At 49.1% G+C, this 16,881-nt stretch overlaps 1 protein-coding gene across 3 annotated transcripts; it reads left to right on the top strand.

Annotated features, from left to right (window-relative positions):
- Positions 1 to 311: 311 nt before the first annotated feature.
- Positions 312 to 16,290, top strand: parp3 (poly (ADP-ribose) polymerase family, member 3). 3 transcript variants are annotated; one of them, XM_028824735.2, is made up of 11 exons: positions 312 to 405; positions 2,571 to 2,767; positions 3,076 to 3,201; positions 3,848 to 4,036; positions 5,172 to 5,298; positions 5,897 to 6,120; positions 7,257 to 7,409; positions 10,725 to 10,805; positions 12,223 to 12,400; positions 13,810 to 13,956; positions 14,231 to 16,290. In XM_028824735.2, exons 2-11 carry the CDS (start codon positions 2,588 to 2,590, stop codon positions 14,398 to 14,400), a joined length of 1,575 nt encoding a protein of 524 aa, XP_028680568.2. In that variant the 5' UTR covers positions 312 to 405; positions 2,571 to 2,587; the 3' UTR covers positions 14,401 to 16,290. The 3 variants fall into 3 exon arrangements, with proteins under 3 accessions (XP_028680568.2, XP_028680567.2, XP_028680569.2); XM_028824734.2 differs by lacking the exon at positions 312 to 405 and adding an exon at positions 452 to 633; XM_028824736.2 differs by lacking the exon at positions 312 to 405 and adding an exon at positions 896 to 917.
- Positions 16,291 to 16,881: the final 591 nt, after the last annotated feature.

Raw genomic sequence — 16,881 nt, 5'->3', positions numbered from 1 at the left:
CAGCGCCCTCGTGTGCCCATCGGTCTCACATTAAGAGCCTTTCACCTATCTAGCCATGGTAGGTCGCCGTTGCCACCTGCCAGTCGTTTATAGCGCCTTGAACGTCATCATTGTCAGTCGCCATTGTCTCTCCTTCACCCCCGCTTAGGATCCGTTTGGCTTTCCTGTTGTCTTAAAGTTCTGCACAGACGCGACGCCGCCGTTTGTCCAGCCTTGTGCTTGTCGCCTGCCGGCTGATACACGAGTGTCAGGTGACTTTAACCTGGATGACAGGTGTCCTAACGCTCGCCCCCGCCCCTTGTGCTCTTCTCGTCGTCTAGGCAGCCACATGCCCGCCTGCACCCCCACGGCCACGTGCCCTGTTCCTGTCAGTCCGGCCCTCCAAGTCGTCGCCAAGAGCCACAGGTTTTGTTTTTGTTCTTCTTCTTGTGTTTGGCCGCGGGACGCGCTGAGTCACCGCTCGTCTCGCCTCTCGCGATCTCGCCCTCCGTGTGCCCAACAAGCCAGCGTTACGTGGCGGAACCGCGCCCCGTGAGCTCATCGTCGCCCTGCCGCATACTACGTCGCCTCGCCTCGCCCGTCTTTTCGCTTCGCCGGCCCTCCTTCACCTCCGAAAAGCACATCGGCATCCCGGTGAGTGACGCGGGGTCGGGGGGACTGTGGCTCTTTTATTAGTTTGGTTCGCTATTCCTCTGCCACTTTTATTTTTCTCTCCTGCCTGACGAGTAACCCCGGCCTGTGCTCGAGTGAATTGCCGGCCCGCCTGCCGCTGCAGGGACCGACCGGACGGGCCACCCTCGGCTGGCAGTGCCAACTCGGAGGCGGAAGTCAAAAAGTCAAGGCGAAGGGGGCTCAAAACTGTAGGTGCCACTTGTCACCTCGTCAGTTCCGGTTCTGCATCAAGACAACGTGTGCAGGTTTGTGTCGAGAGACCCCCGGGACTTCCTCTGCGCGGGCGACACCTGTGACCGAATGACAAGGCCATTTAAAGTCCCCGGATACGCCGATAATCGATCTAAAAGCCTATTCTCGAGCCGGCCATTTCCCGTCGGTGTATTTTTGTGGGGTCCATAAGCGCTACGGGGGTTCTTACACACAAGGATACTCATATAGCGCCTTAAAGGGCGGCAGGTGAAGCAGAACTACGGGCACAAAAGCTCTTTGAATGTCCGTCCAACTGGCACTTTATCTTTTCCCATGCATGACCTTTGTGAGTTCAGGTGGCACAGAGGTTACCTCGGCTCAATTCCCAGTTTTCCATTCTCTCAAGTTGACATGGCGACTGTAATCAGCCCAATGTGATTGCACCCTTGCATGGACTGGCACAACCCCTCTAGGGTGGGCCAGTGCATTTGGACTGATGTATGCCAATGCAGTAATGGATGGACAGCCGTGTGGCACGCAGCTGACCTCGAGCCCACCAATGGGTGGACTTCAGGTTTATGCCCAGGTCAGTCTGCTTGTGTCTTTTGCTGGGAACTGTTGGTCCGTGGCCTGGATGACGCCGTCCAGCTGGTGTGAAATTCCCAGTCACTCCAGTATACCAAAGCTTGAGTGACACCAGCAGGGACTAAAAATGAGGACAGTGGGACCTTGACGGGAGCAGGGAGGGGTGTGGTAGGTGGGCACTTACATGGAAACCAACATTGCACACGTTGCCAGTCTGCAGCATCCAGTATTTTATAGTGCCTTACCTGTCCACCTGTCCACTACGCAGTACCCGTCACATCCATGAGTTGTAGCCGTACTGACTAACCACTAAAATCCAAACCTACACACTATACGCTGCCAGCTTTTAATGCCAATCTCTGACGCCACGATGATTTAAAACACAGAACTTCACACCTGACACACCTTCACTTGCCATGTGCTTACAGAATGCAGTGGGCATCGGGCAGTACCTAGATGGTATCATGTTCATCGGACAATGCCAGGGTAGTGTCACGGTCTTGTAAGGTTAATCCAACAGTACCAAGATGGCATACTGCTCATCCAGAAAGTTAATTGTTGGGACCCATGGGTACTGACTACACATGCTTGGCCACTCGCCATGCCAACAGGGTAGAAGTGTCTCATGCCAGCCCTCGCACTGCAGCAGTGGTATTGTGGCAGTAATGACACTGCAATGTTCTCTCCAGAGAATGACCACAGCACATTTGAGAGCACAGTGATTGGTACCTTTCATGGCACAGCGGGCACTTGAACTGACCCCATATGATGATGGCTGTGTGTGAAAAGTCTGAATGTGCATAAAGGGTTGCCCAGTCATTTTTAGAGCTTCTTAGTTTGGCACTGCCTCCAAATTATAGCCATCTGCCATGGCCATTATACCCCCAAATACCCACTTCTGTTCGAATTTGCAAGTGGGCAGGGAAAGCATTGGTAACGTGTGCCAGCCTGTGGCCAGTCAAAGACCCCCAAGGGTCTCGCTGTTGAACAATCCAAAGAAGCTTTGTTTCTTTCTTCTTCTTCCTCTGATCTGTGTGCCCACCTTGGTAAGTTGGTAAATTGCCAGGCAACACCCAGCACTTGCCCCCAAATGACTTGCTTCCTGTTTCCAAACTCTTTAGATACCGAAGTGTGCAGAATGGCACCTAAACGAAAAGCAGCAGCGGGCAGCAAAGGTGCAAAGAAAGTGAAAACGGAGTCGGAGGAGCCAGAGGATGCCTTCCGATCGGCCAAGGAGGCCCTGAAGTCTGCAGGCAAAGGAAAGGGCACCGCCAAGGTGGACACTGCCTGTTGCCTCAGCAGAAACCCTGATGCCAAGGTGAGTGCCTGCCCAGTAGGCCCAAGGGGCACTTGCTTGCTGTTTGAGGTCTGCAGGTCTCCTCCTAAAATTCCAGGCCATTAATGTTAGCTCTTTAGCTGCCATTGTGAAGATGACAGACCCCTGTGAAGTTTAAACCTCTGCCTGGTCTCAGCCTTTGTGGGTTTGCCACGTGTGCCAGGACTTTAAACTGAGTGGGTGTGTCTCAACAGCTGTGGTGGGCTCTCCAGGCTGGCTGGCCTGCTGGTCCTCCAATATGGTGGGCTGAATGACAAGCTGTGAGTCTTCTTGTGTTCCTGCCCTCCCAGATTTATGCCGACTACGACTGCATGCTGAATCAGACCAACATTGGCAACAACAACAACAAGTTCTACATCATTCAAGTCATTGAGGCGGGCACCTCGTTCTACTGCTGGAACCGTTGGGGCCGTGTGGTAAGTCTGAGTGACATTAAAGAACAGTCACTAAGGGGCGGGGGGGGGCTAGCAGTGCCCACTTCACTTGTCTTTTACAGAACAAAGAGGTGAGCAGGTGCACAAGGGTGGTAAGACCAGCTAGATGGGCACCATATTTGAATTTTGTCCTTCATTGTAAAACAATTTAAACAGCTGCCAGTCACAGGTGGCCCCTGTTGGCAGCACTCAGCCTTCATGAGTTTGCACTCCTACCCGTGTGTGGGTGTCTTTCAGGGTTCACATGCTCCTATTTAAGTCTGCCACTCACAAGGTCCCAAACCCCCCCTGAGATTTGGGGGGCACTCTGAAAATGGCCATCCTAAGGCTGTACTGCCCGTCTTGAATTTGTGTCCTGGCCCAGGTCCAGGTCCTGCCCACCCGAAGTGCCCCTTACTTCTGTGGGCCCTGGCACTGACCTCTCAAAGGCGGGCATTACTCACTTTGGCGGCGTTGTTGTTCTGACCAGGTCCCATGCTGATGTTGGCTTGGCTGGCCTTCATGTGGCACACTGTTAGAGGCCTTGACCCGTCCCGTTACCCAAATCGGTGAATTTGCTGACATGTGGGCAGCACCATTTTGTGTCGTCTTTTTCCTGATGCCAGGTTGTTCCTTATCTGCTCTGCAGGGTGAGGTAGGCCAGTCCAAACTGTCATCAGCCTACGGGAACCTGGCCACCGCCCAAGCAGACTTTGAGAAGAAGTTTAAGGACAAAACCAAGAATGACTGGAAGAACAAGGACAACTTCAAAGCGCACCCCGGGAAGTACACGCTGATCGAAGTGGAGGGCGAGGGGGAGGAAGTGACCAGCGTCAAGGTGAGCACATCGCCACTCAGGCCTCTCGCTTAGCTTTGGACCTGTCCCACCCCTCTTGGTCACACGGGGTCCTCTTGTCATGTTACCGTGTCCACCAGCCAGAGGCAGTCAGTTGCCACACTGTTACCAAAAACCCTAAAAGGACATCTGCCTGACCTCTGGCCACTTGGACATTCCAACTGCTCCATTTATCCTTCAGCTCATGGCCCACTTTTATTCTCAGGGCAGTTTTTGAGTTTGCAGGACCCACAAAAGCTCAGCTCCCTCATTCAGTCTCAGCCATCAGGCCCATTTGACTGTTGTGACTGTCCGGCTTTTCAGGTTGGTCAGCCACTGCTCTCCATTTATTCATTCATTTGGATTAAGCCCATTTCCCATTCTCTCCTTTCCACCCTGTATCTCTTAAGGGAATGGAGTGAAACCACAAAGGGCTTGCAGGAAAGAAGATTCAGAATGTGACGTTCAGTCCACAAGTCAGTGTGAATGTCCATCATTGTCTCGCCTACAAGCGCAGAACGTTTTCTTGTCACTGGCTAAAGGCTGGCGTTCTCAAAACACCCACCTGACAGTCGACTGTGACGTCAGAGAGCCGAGTGAGTGAGATGACGGGAGGCGGGTGGGCGGTCAGCCGGGCCTTAAAACCTACCGCTCCATACCTCAGGTCTGCTCCTGCTTTGTCTTGGCACGTTCTCGGTTTTATGTGTGCTGAGTGGTGACACCTGCTAGGGGACCCTTTGCCACTCCCATCATGACTGCTTGTCCAGGACGGTGTTGCTTGATATGACCTGAACTTAACAGAAGGGCAGTCTCAAGGACGTGACCAATCCATACATACTTATGGGCAAACACAAATATCCGTGAGGACTGGTGGCAGCTCAGCCTCTGATCCTAAATCATGGTGGTTTGGCATCACTTGTGGTGTGACACTCAATGGCCTAAAGCCACCCGTGTCCACAGTATGTGACAGTTTCTCACAGTCTTTGTTTTTGAAGGCTTCTGGTGGCCCAAGTTGTGCCCAGAAGTGACCGTCCATGCATTCCTTACAAACGGCTGCCTTTCTCGAGACGTTGAGGGTTTACCTGCTGGGTGTCATAGTGGACATTCAGAACCACTGACAAGCTCTCTCTGCTTGTAGACGGACACCGTGGATGGAAGAGTCAAGAGAGTTCTGCCCTGCACCTTGGACAAGCCGACCCAGGAGCTCATCCAGCTCATCTTCAGCAATGACATGTTCAACAACGCCATGGAGACAATGAACCTCGGTAAGAACCTCCAGTCTGCTTATTGACAGCAGGACGGGACCCATCCTGCTGATGTCGGGCCAGATGCCCACTCTACCTTTCCAATCGCATGGTGGAGTGAGGCGTTTGGGTCCTCTGTACCATTATAAGGAGCTTAGAGCCCAAATGGAAGAGGCAGAGCAGACTGGGACCCTCCAAAAATACCTGAGAGGTCAGCATTTCAACAAGTCATGGGTGCCGATGGACTGGCGTGCCATGTGAATGTTGTGAACAGGTTGTGCCAGGTAGGCGCTATCTCAGCTTTTCACTTGAGTGCCTTGAACAGTCTTGAGAATCATATGACCAGCCAATTGTGGTCATTTGGCATCACTCCTGGGCTGGCCTTTGAACCCGGAAGGACCACCAAAGTAATAACCCAATGGCAAGGGGGAGGTGGGTGGGGGGTATAAAGAAACAAACAAACCCAAGTGGCACACGGAGCCGAGTTGATCAGGACTTGTGAACTGTCGGACGAGGCTTTTGGTTGTAAGTCGTTTTACTCGGTGAATCTTTAGAAGTGGAGGAGCCAACTTTGGTGAAAAGCACCATTGCTAATGCCAGCCATCTCTTTCCAATGCAGATATTAAGAAGATGCCCCTGGGGAAACTCAGTAAGACGCAAATCGGCAAAGGGTTTGAGGCCCTTGAGGAGCTGGACGCGGCTCTTCAGAGCAAATCCTCCAAGGCGAAGCTCGAGGAGCTCTCATCCAGCTTCTACACCATCATCCCCCATAACTTTGGGCGCATGCGGCCGCCCGTTATCAACTCCCAAGAAGTCATACAAGCCAAGAAGGAAATGCTGCTGGTAAGTGGAGGGACCCCGGGTGGGCTCGTGCATGGACCAGCCTTTGGTGGGGCTCATGGGGCTTTCTTTTAGAAAGATGCATCCTGCCGTAACGCTCTCGGCCTTTATTGAGCCCAACCTGATCTCCTGGGTGCTCTTCTCTGTTGGACGCCCCGATTTGCAGACAGGCTCTTCTGCCCTCTTCCTACTTGTCTCAGTCCCACGAGCTTTGGCTGCAGGTAGTTGCCACAAAGATGCCATCTTGGACTGACTCGCCTCCTCTCTGGTGTCCACAGTGATTGGTAATGCAGGATCGAGAGTGTTCTGTCGTAGTGTCCGTCTCTACATGCATCAGCCAGGGTCCTCTGGGTCCAAATCTTAGACCCTCTTGATGTCTCTGTGGGGTTTCTTCAGGTCCTCTGCTGAGTTCAGTTCATTGGTAACTTTAAATTAGTCAGGGGTGAGTGCGTCCTGTATGGGGCTATGCCCAGTGCCCCACTGGGACTCTGAATTAAAGTACATTAAGTTACTTTATGAAGAAATTCCCATGCTGACTGGCACCCCCTTGAGGCCTGGCACAGGTTTTCAGATGAAAGCCTGGAGCCGGTCTGGTGCACCAGGACGGGATGCCCCTGCTGTTCAGAAAGCCAGTGTGCGCATTCACTGAAGACACTTGGCATTAGACGGGGTTATCGGAACTGTGAGCACAAACACCATCCAGTAGACTCTGTGCAGGCCGTTTGTATGGCCATTGGGTTCTTCCACCGATCTGTCCATTGCCTGAAGCCCCTTACTCAGACCGAGGGTCATGGGAGTTGAATGACATCAGATGGAGAACACAAGTCTACCCTGAACCAAGTGCCAGTCCATTACTGGACCAACACTGGCATGTCTGTGAGGTAAAACCAGAGAGGACACAATGAGTGTCCAGGCCAGGACTTGAGACCGCTGTGGTTGTAATGGAAGTAAATGGTGGATCGAGCAAATGAGAGGCAGTAGGCATCAGTAATGAGAAAGTCCAACCCAAAGCGTAAAGGCCTGGGCTGAGGAGGTCTGCCCATCCCACAGCCGACTCTACGCTCTGTTGAGGGTTCTGAGCGCCGATGTTTGGATTGCTTTTCCCATTTCAGGTAAACGATTTGCCAAATCTTTTCCAGGTTCTTGCTGACATTGAAGTGGCTCAGAGTCTCCAGGCAGAAAAACAGAAGGTCAAGGTGGAAGTGGAGGAGATTCCTCACCCAACTGACCAGGACTACATGCTACTCAAGTGTGGCCTTACGCCCCTAGATGAAAAGTCGAAAAACTACCAGGTGGGTGCGAGTCGTACTGAGCTGTGGCCATCAACTTAACATATCCCATCTAACTGAGAAGTGGCGCTTATGGTGCCCCTGGGCATCAGCACCACTCATATGAAGAAAAATCAAACACAATCCCCAATTTAAGAATCCAGAATTAAAAGACAAATGGGATGAGTCCAAATGAATTCCATACCAGTGAGCTTCTCAGTGGAGTCAATCAGAAACATTAACGATTTATGAATCACAGTTTGGCTCTTCTGTCCATCATACACAAGACCACCAGGTACATTTTGAAATTATTGTGTTTGGATTATAAAAAATGTCTGGAGTTGTTTTACTCTGCACTTTTTTCCCCAAAAATTAAAATCCAAGGATAGACCTCCCTTACTTCTACCTGGACCTCTTTATGCAGGGTCTATAGAATGTTGCTGGGTTCCATCATCATCATCACCAGTGGCAGCCAAGGTTATTATAGTTAACGAAAACTAAAATCAAAACTGAAACTATTATTAAAAAAACATTTTCGTAAACTGAAATAAAATAATTAACAAAACCGAAATGACAAACTAAAACTAAATTAAACTATTAAAGTAGCTGGAAAGACTAACTGAAATAAGATAATAATTTACTAAAATATTTTTAGTTTTCGTTTTTGAATGAATATTCTTGCCATTAGTCTTTAACCCTTGTAAGTTTTAACTCTTAAACAGAAAGTCATCCACCACGAGCTGCCCGCATATATTCATCCAGTGAACGGCGGCTGGTGACGGAGGGCGGCTGTTCACACAGCATTTGCGGTGACAGAGCAAGCTGAGTGCGGGTGCGTAAAGCGTGCGAAATAGAAAGCGATTTGCATGCCGCCGTTCTTTGCGCTTGTTCTATATCAAGATGTAATTCAAACGGCTGAAATCAGAATGTGCTTGTCAACAAAACATTTACCGTATGGACAGAAAAATCACGAGTGAGTAACGTTTCAGTTTATTTCTCAGGTGTCTGCTTTTTGTTGACAGCAATTCACGTGCCACTTCGCACTGGAGAAATCGTTTTTACTTTCTCATATACTTAGTATAGAGAAAGTATAGTAATCATGAAAAAATTCGACCAAGATATTTTGATGAATCTTGACGTTATAGACTAACCAGTGTCCAACAATATTGTTCTTTGGAACTGTGTGCGTGTGCGTGCGTGTGTGTGTGCGCGTGGGCCTGTGTGTGCGTGTGTGTGTGTAAAAACACGATAACTCAAAAACGCAACTAGATAGATGGATGAAATTCAGCATGTGGTTGTTACGCCACAATTATACTTCTGTATTAACTTTTGGGCCAAATCCATCACCCAGAAGTGGTCCTTTACCTGAACACATACTCGATTTTTTTTTATTTATACAGTTGCAGAGTCCGATTTATTCAAATTCACTTTTATAATAATTGTTCAATATATTATTAAATTGATTTCTTGTTGATGATTCCTTAATGTACAGAATATAAAAATATAATCATTGTCTTGCGGTTTACTCCTCAAATGTCTATCCCCATATCTGAGTATACAAGAAAATCGAGGGGAGAGCACTCCCGGTTTTTGAAAATAAAATGGCACTGTTCGAGAGACTGACTAGGTCATCATACAAGATCAGCATGTTGTTGCTGACCAGTCACTTTTGCTTTAAAAACATTGTTTAACAACGAAGCGATACAAACAAAGGTAGACAGTCTGACAAGTGATGAAAAACTAAACATACTAATGGGTTTTTGTATTTATTCCATATTTATTCATTTTTATCTTTTTCAGTTCATATTCACAACTCAAAATACCTGATATTGTGAAAGTAATCCATTAGCAGAATTATATTTTAAAATATTTGTCTCCCTTTTTTCAATGTTTTTCTCTCTTTATCAAAATAGATAGTTGAAATATCATATTCTTTTTGTTCTTAACATCAGCCTTATCAAACATATTGCATACCAGGGATTTTTCCTGCCTTGCATCCAAACCTGCTGAGGTAGACTCCAGATTTCCTGCAATTCTACTCTGGATAAACAGGTTTAGATAATGTATATGTTGTTCTTAATCTCAGACTCTCTGAGATCTCTGTTGTTTTATGCCTGTCCGTACTCCTATTACCTGCTCTTGCTCTTCTCATTATGGGCTTACTGTCCTTTATGGTGGTCTATTCAAGTCTCACTGCCCCTAACCTTGACACTAATGCTTGTTGTTCTTTGTTTCCCTTAATACAGCTAGGTGGGGTCTGCACACTCATTCAAGTCTAAGAGCCTTGTTCTTCCTAAGCCCCTGTGATTTTCATGAGAAAATATTTTTAAAATGATAAAATTGTGTAAAATTGTTCATATTCAGTGTCTAGTTTTGATTATGCTTGTTTTTATCAGACAAAAACAAAACCAGATAGTAAACCAGGCAGTGTAGTAAGCTTCCACTAACATTAAACTCATATCCAAATCTGTTAAGTGTACAGTTCTGTCTGATTGTGACACAAAACTAACTCCATAGACGCTCCATGCCATAATTACTAAAACTAAAACTGAAACTAATATATATAAAAATAAAATAGAAATGTCTTTGTGAAATAAAAACTAAACTAAAACTAAAAATACGCAATGAAGGAAAACTAAAACTAAACTGAATTTCCAAGTAAGGTCAGAAAAAATATAGAAATAAAAACTAATATAAAAAGGCAAAACTATAATAACCTTGGTGGCAGCTCCTCACATCTGGGTAATTGTGTCTCCACTCACCAAAGGTTTCATGTTAGCATCGCCCAGGGATGAAGAACCAGACCATAGACGCGCGGGCCTGACAAGACCCCTGCTGCCAGCACTATTTTCGATGTATTTAAATATACAGATGTTCTCATATCCATATTCTCCTCCACCACCTTGAGCTCAGAGGTCAAAATAGAGCTCCAATTGTGGGCCATTTTAATGACCAGGCCTGACCCAGATCCACCAACACTCGTAGGTTCAGGTTTGGCCCTGTCTGAGGTCTGCATGGTCTTTTGGTGCCCAGGGTTGGTGCCTACTGAGCTAAGCTCCCTGGCCTCAGTGAACCCAAGTCTACAAAATGAATGAATCTCCTAAGTGACCATAAGAAGCTATTGGTCACAATGCCATGAAATGCCAATAAGCACAAAGAATGTAAAAGACCAGATAAGGAGGACCTCATCACAGGTCCTTACACAGCCGAGGTAAGCAGCAACTGGCATCACCCTAGGATTACACTTACCCAGAAGCACGTGAGGGTTATGTTGTTATTGTCTGAAAGGTCACAGGGGGCCTCCATTGTAATTCCGCTTGTTTTTTTACCTCCGATTAGATAATCAAGAAGTACCTGAGTGTCACTGGATCACCGTCACTGAAGCTTCTCAATGTGTGGGAGGTGGACCGGGAAAAAGAGGTGAGCAGCAGTGGCCTAAGCCACCCACGGCCCTTCTGTTAGCGTCCATCACTGAACACACTCCGTGGCCACACACAGTCAGGTCAGTTTAGATGGCCAAGCACATCAGTGGCCGAGGAGTCGGCACTTTACTTCAAAATCCTCATCTTGATATCTGTGGTGGTAGAAAGGAAGTGGCAAACTGCAAGTGAGACTGGCATAATGTGCCCACAAAATGACCAGAAGGTCCTACAACGACGGTATAGGAGCAGGGAAAGCCTGAGAGGGCAAAGAAGGACCAGCAGCAGGACATCCTGAAGTCAGGGCTCGGGCAAACACGGGCAGGAGTCTGGATGAACCTTAAGGGATAATTTGGTGAAATGTTGAGCGCTCCCAAGTGACATCGTCCTGAAGCAATGCGGCTCCTCTCAGCCTTGTTAAAGTTCTCAGTGGTCTAAGAAACAAGTCCTTCACACTACCAGCTGATGGCCACTTATTGAACCACTTTACTGTCACATTAAATACAACGCAAAATCCTCCTGGCACCTGTGCTACAGTCTGCAGCTCAATGTAGGCCAAACCGAAATTGCACTTGGCATCGACATATAAAACCAATTCTAGTCACTGGAGCTTCATGACACTCCACAAATCGTCACTTTCTTGTGCCACATCACTTAATGTCATTTCAACGGAGCGCTGCAGTCCCTCGTCATGTCACATGTCTGCAGTCTCAGGCTGGCTGGTTGTAGGAGGGCACCTGGTGTCGTGAGGAATGTTTTTGATTTTTTTGTCCCATAGAATGAAGACTCCCTGTGATGAATTAGGAGCGTGTATTTACACGCCAACCACAGGGCATCAACTCACTCGGCACAGAATTTGGTCTTAGATGAGCTCTACTCATTGAGCTCCACAATTGTGGCGACCCACCAAAAACGTATCCCACCAGTGCGTCACCAGTTGGTATTCACGGTTACTTGAATAACCAAGGGGCACCCCAGTGGGTCACAAAAAAACCAACGTGGCAAAGTTTGTCGAGACACCAAGAAGGTTGAGAAACGACAGCTTAAGAAACACGGCTTCACAGTTCAGAGGCCGGCACAGAAGGAATTTCATCAGGGTGGCTCACTCAGACGTGTCCCCCTCCGCCTGTGTCGGCCCATGACACACTCTTTTAAGACCCCTTTGCTGTTTTTGATCTTCTGCATGTTCCATGTTATCATGTCCTCTACTCTTCTGTTAAGCAAGTCCTGATGAGTTGTCAGACATCACTGCACCTTCTTCACTACTGCAGTGTGGCCGTGCCAACTGAGTGCCTTTCCGTTGTATGTCTTTGCACTTCTCCTTCTACTGGGTGATGGTGGTGGCCAGGCTTCCCGATGCAGCCCACCTGGTGTGCCCGCTGCCTCTCATTTTGTGACTCCTTTTCTCTCTTCCACAGGGCGAGCGCTTTAAAACCCACGATGGCATAGAAAACCGGCGCTTGCTGTGGCACGGCACCAACGTGGCCGTCGTTGCAGCAATCCTGAAAAGTGGCCTAAGAATCATGCCTCATTCTGGAGGACGAGTCGGGAAGGGCATCTACTTCGCTTCAGAGAACTCCAAGTCAGCAGGCTATGGTAAGCTGAACAGGCCCTCGGGCCTCAGTGGGTGGGCATAGCAGAGGGGTCAAAGGTGTCATGGGATGGTAAAGGTCTGTCCAGGAAGCCTGTGGAGTGGTGACATGCCACGTGGCTACACCAGAAGATCACAGTACACCAGTCTGCTAGTTTGAAGGCCAAGCTGCCCATTGCCGTCCCAATCGAATTGTGAAACTCCATTGTCTTTTGATACACAGGTGAGACATGTCAGTTTGTGTTAAGGTGACATCACCAAAAAGAAGTTTAGAGTCCAGTGACCGAGCCAAAATAGAAATTTTGGAGGAGACAGAAAGGTGGGCCTGCCAACTTCTCCTCAGTTTACTGGCGCCATTTTGAAGCGTCTCCCCCTCGCATTGGCTACTTGCCGATGTCACGCCATGTCACAGGTCTGCTCACACCACTCAAACACGCTTGATGAAGTGGTCCGTCTCCAACATCACAAAGACTCCCTCTGGTATGTCGTTGTGCAGCAATTTGGCTTCCAATCTGGTGACCTGTGTCACTCGACCAGGACGCGACAGAAGCAGCCCACCACCATCATACAGATATCCGCAGGCCCCCTTTGATGGATTCCCTTCAGCAAAGTCACGTCGTGCTGGCTTCTGACCCCGCGTTCATGGCCAGCCTCTGCCTGTGAGGAGGATTTGAAAAGGGGAGGCCCAAACCGAAGTGTCACTGATCTCAAACATTGGGGCCCTTTTCAGGGTACTCTGGTGGAGGAGGACCACTTAACTGGGATGGGACATTACAGGTCATTTCCTGTCCACTCTGATGTCAATCACCGCACTAGGTGACTGTCTGCTGCTGCCCGACGTCAATGCCAAGCAGACCACCTGCCTTGCCGACCAGTCTCCGTACCACTGGTCCAGGCCCCTTAGCCTCACATTCTTCTGTGGGTCCTCATTCATGTGCTTTAGATTCTTCTGACTGGAGCCCCCATTGACATTTTGTATATTGTGTGCCCACCTTCTCTTGAGCCCCCTGAATGAGGCCGTTTGACACACCTGTCAGCAAACCTTTGCTGTCACACGTCCGTCACCATAGCCCTGGACTGCCCACCCGTGTGGTAAGGCCTCCTGTGACTTTGGGACTTTAAAATGAGGACTCCTCATGGCACCACCACCACCACCTGACCCTTCCTTAGTCTTCAGACGTCCACCTAATATCTCCGGTCTCCTTCAGTTACATCCCCCTCAAATAGCCCCCACACAATTCTTGACCAGCATGTGTGAATGTTTCTGTTTTGGTCCAGTTCAGACTGGCGACCCACTCCCAGTACATCTTCTGCTGATGTCCAGGTTTGTGACCTTTGGTGGCCGATGCATGGCCCATCATGCCAACACCTCAGGCCTAAGCAAGTTCAAGCTCTCTTTTTTTTGTTCTCACAGTGCAGCCCACCTCCAACAGAATTGGCATCATGTTTCTTAATGAAGTATCTCTGGGTAAGGAGTACACCATCACCATCGACGATGGGCGTTTAGTACAGGCACCAAATGGCTACGACTGCGTTGTGGCACGAGGTCGAACAGAACCAGGTAAGCAGCCTGCCTGGGTTTAAAGCAAGTGCTTTGGTGGGGATTTCGGTGGCCAGCAGATGGCAATGCCAGGGAGAAGGAGACAGTAGCCCTGGGAGTCACTGGTGGGTTCCTACAGACCCTCTGGTGGTGGCCCTTGGTGCATCCAGCGTCTTTTCTGCCATTCCACAGGATGGAGTCATGGCCTTTAAATAAATCACTCCATTTGTTGCCCATTAGTTGCCCGTGTTCACTGTGAGACTTTAATGTCACCACTGTCTGCCCTTCTTTTCAGACGCCTCCAAGGACATGAGCATCATACTGGATGGCAAGAAGGTGATGGTTCCCCAGGGGAAGCCGCTGTCACAGACGGAGTACAACAGCAGCTACTTCTGTCAGAGCGAGTATGTCATCTACAAGGAGAGCCAGTGCCGTATCCGCTACCTGCTGCAGCTAAAGTTCTAAGGATCACCAAAGCGTGTGGTTAAAGGGGATGCCAGAAGTGCTCAGTCACATGTGAGCTTTGAAGACATGGCCACGTGAAACAATGCGGCCGCTTGTGTAAAAATCGTCAGAGAAGATCAGCCCAGTGACGTCCCAAGAATCAGTGTGGCCAGCCACCCCCTGAGCTGGCCCTTCAGATGACCAGGATGTACTGGACTTGCATTTCATGGCAGAGTCCGATTCGCTACAAAACCTGGGACGTCACTGGGATTTTTATGAAAATGGCCGCGTTGGCTCACTGACAGAGCTCCCATAGGAAAGGGCACTGCTGGCTCTTGAAAGATGGCACAATGTGTTGACTTCCTTTTAAATGGGGCCTGCCCATTAGAGGGCTCTGACCGCTGTGCCACTCCTTCAATCCCCTGACTTTATCAATGGCATGCTGATGATAGAAAACCAGACCCGAGCTCATTTCTGGTCTCAACTCGTTGACGTACGTGCGCTCACGCTTTTACAGCCCCTTGCTGGCATCCTGATCAAGTGTTTACATTGGGAGGTGACAGCGGGCACATCATCACCGACCGACCACACTACAAGCATGGGTTCAAGTGGCCACCAGGCCTCTGACCCACAGCCTTACTAGGAGCCAAGTGCTCGCACAAGGCAACGCTTCTAGATGACTGTGCCCACTGCCCAACTCCCACATGGTAAGCTCAAGCAAACTCTTGTGACAAACACTGACATGCGCCCCATGCCACTCAGTCATCCCAATCGCCACGTTGCTTCTCAATGAGTTAAGCACCCCGAACATCAAAAACAGCGAGGTGATGAATGGATGTGGGGCTTGGGGCCCAGCCTGCCCACTTCTGACCCACAGCCATGGCACTGCCCTTCAGGATTTGGCTGATCCCATTGCTTTAATGTGCTGCTCTTGTTGACTCTTGATTTCAAAATCGGCAAGGAGTCAAGAGTTGTGTCTGGTGGCAGCTGTCCCTGTCCATCTCGGAGCAACGACACCTCCACCTGTGTGGATCTGCTTGGCCCCTCAAGGCCGGTGTGTGACAACCAAATAAGGCGGCCAGCAGCCCTTCAGTCACACCCCAAGAGCGCAATAATTGGTGAAGCCAGTCCCGTCTGTGAAGGCTATTATAGAGCTGGACTTGAACTGGAGTCACAAAAGGTGCCCACCGAGTACTCCTATGAGGTGAGCCCAATGGACGCCACTGCTGGTCCACCACTTGTGGTATGGCATGGCTCAGGGAAGGGGCTTTTTGATTCTGGCTGCAGCATGTGGCGCCCAGTGGCTCTTCCAGAGACAATAGTTTCTTCATTGAACGTTGGCATTGTTTTGTGTTGCCTTTACTGGTATAGCCTCCTGATTTGTGCTTAGTATTAGGAATGTGGAAACGCTGCTGACCTTCTAGCTCTTCATACATGAAGAAACGGCCTTCAGGCTGAGGTCGTGAGATGTAAAGCAGATGACGATCAAGCAAATCAAGAACACAAATTCACATTGCCGTCCTGAACTCGGGTTTGACATTAAAACATACTGGTAATGCAAAACCAAGAGGGAAAGAAGAACGGCGAGCTGCCCATTCGATGAGCCTCAAAACTCCGAATACACGGACCGGCCAGCCGGCTCTCCATTCCCAAATGTCTTACCTCTGCGTCTGCACACGTCGGCCTCGTTTGGTTTACCGTTCGTCTTCTTAGAGTGTCCAATGTCTTCTCGTTTCATGTAGCGCCTTGAGACGTGCAGACACACATGGATACTGTGGCTCTAAGCCCTAAACTGGCGGCACCGAGGACCACCCGCTTGTTTAACGTCGTAATAAACTATGGGCTGACTGACTCTGCTTCTGGCTTTCTCTCTCCTACTGAATTGAGCTTAATAAATAATACTGGAAGTCAGTCTGCTGCCGTTTGGTGTTTGGGTCAAGACTCCTAAATTGTGGACTGTCAGGGGACAATAGGAGAAGCCTGGGGGCTTTGGATGGCACCACTAGGAAACAAACTGGGTGGCAGCCCCCAACTGAGAAATGAAAAAAGTCAAAGGAACCCTTGGGACAAGTGCTGTAAGGAAAAATGCTGCCATCTCCTGGCCACAATATGAAGGACATTATTTTAAATTTAAACATTCAAAAGGCTTGGGTGGGGTTGAGGTGATGAAATTTAAGGAAATGGGAAATATTCTATATGGGAACTGAAGTGGGAGATCTGACACCGGAAAATACCTCTCATGCAAAGTCAACGTGGACTGGGCACTTTTTACACCGAGCAGTGGGCCGAAACGATCAGACAGGTGAACAGGATAAGAAGCTTATATGGCGCCCATCATGTGCGCAGATTGTCCTCAAGTTATTTAACACACCAGTGAGACCTCAGCTTGAGTACTGTGTGCCGTCTTGAGCCGTGCCCAGAGAAAGTCCACAGAAGAGGAACCAAGACAAGGTCAGCATCATGGGGGCAACTGAGGAGGAAAAACTGAAGGAGATGTGCCTT

The sequence above is a fragment of the Erpetoichthys calabaricus genome, chromosome 18 (genome assembly GCF_900747795.2).
Source record: "Erpetoichthys calabaricus chromosome 18, fErpCal1.3, whole genome shotgun sequence".
NCBI classification, from domain to species: Eukaryota; Metazoa; Chordata; class Cladistia; order Polypteriformes; family Polypteridae; genus Erpetoichthys; species Erpetoichthys calabaricus.
This window is presented reverse-complemented; position numbering and strand designations above follow the sequence as displayed.

Bases quoted from the DNA above. Each gene is read 5' to 3' on its own strand.
- parp3 (XM_028824735.2), top strand. From the start codon at position 2,588: ATGGCACCTAAACGAAAAGCAGCAGCGGGCAGCAAAGGTGCAAAGAAA. The intron at 6,121-7,256 runs GTAAGTGGAGGG...AATCTTTTCCAG, and splicing joins CCAAGAAGGAAATGCTGCTG to GTTCTTGCTGACATTGAAGT. The intron at 10,806-12,222 runs GTGAGCAGCAGT...TCTCTTCCACAG, and splicing joins AGGTGGACCGGGAAAAAGAG to GGCGAGCGCTTTAAAACCCA.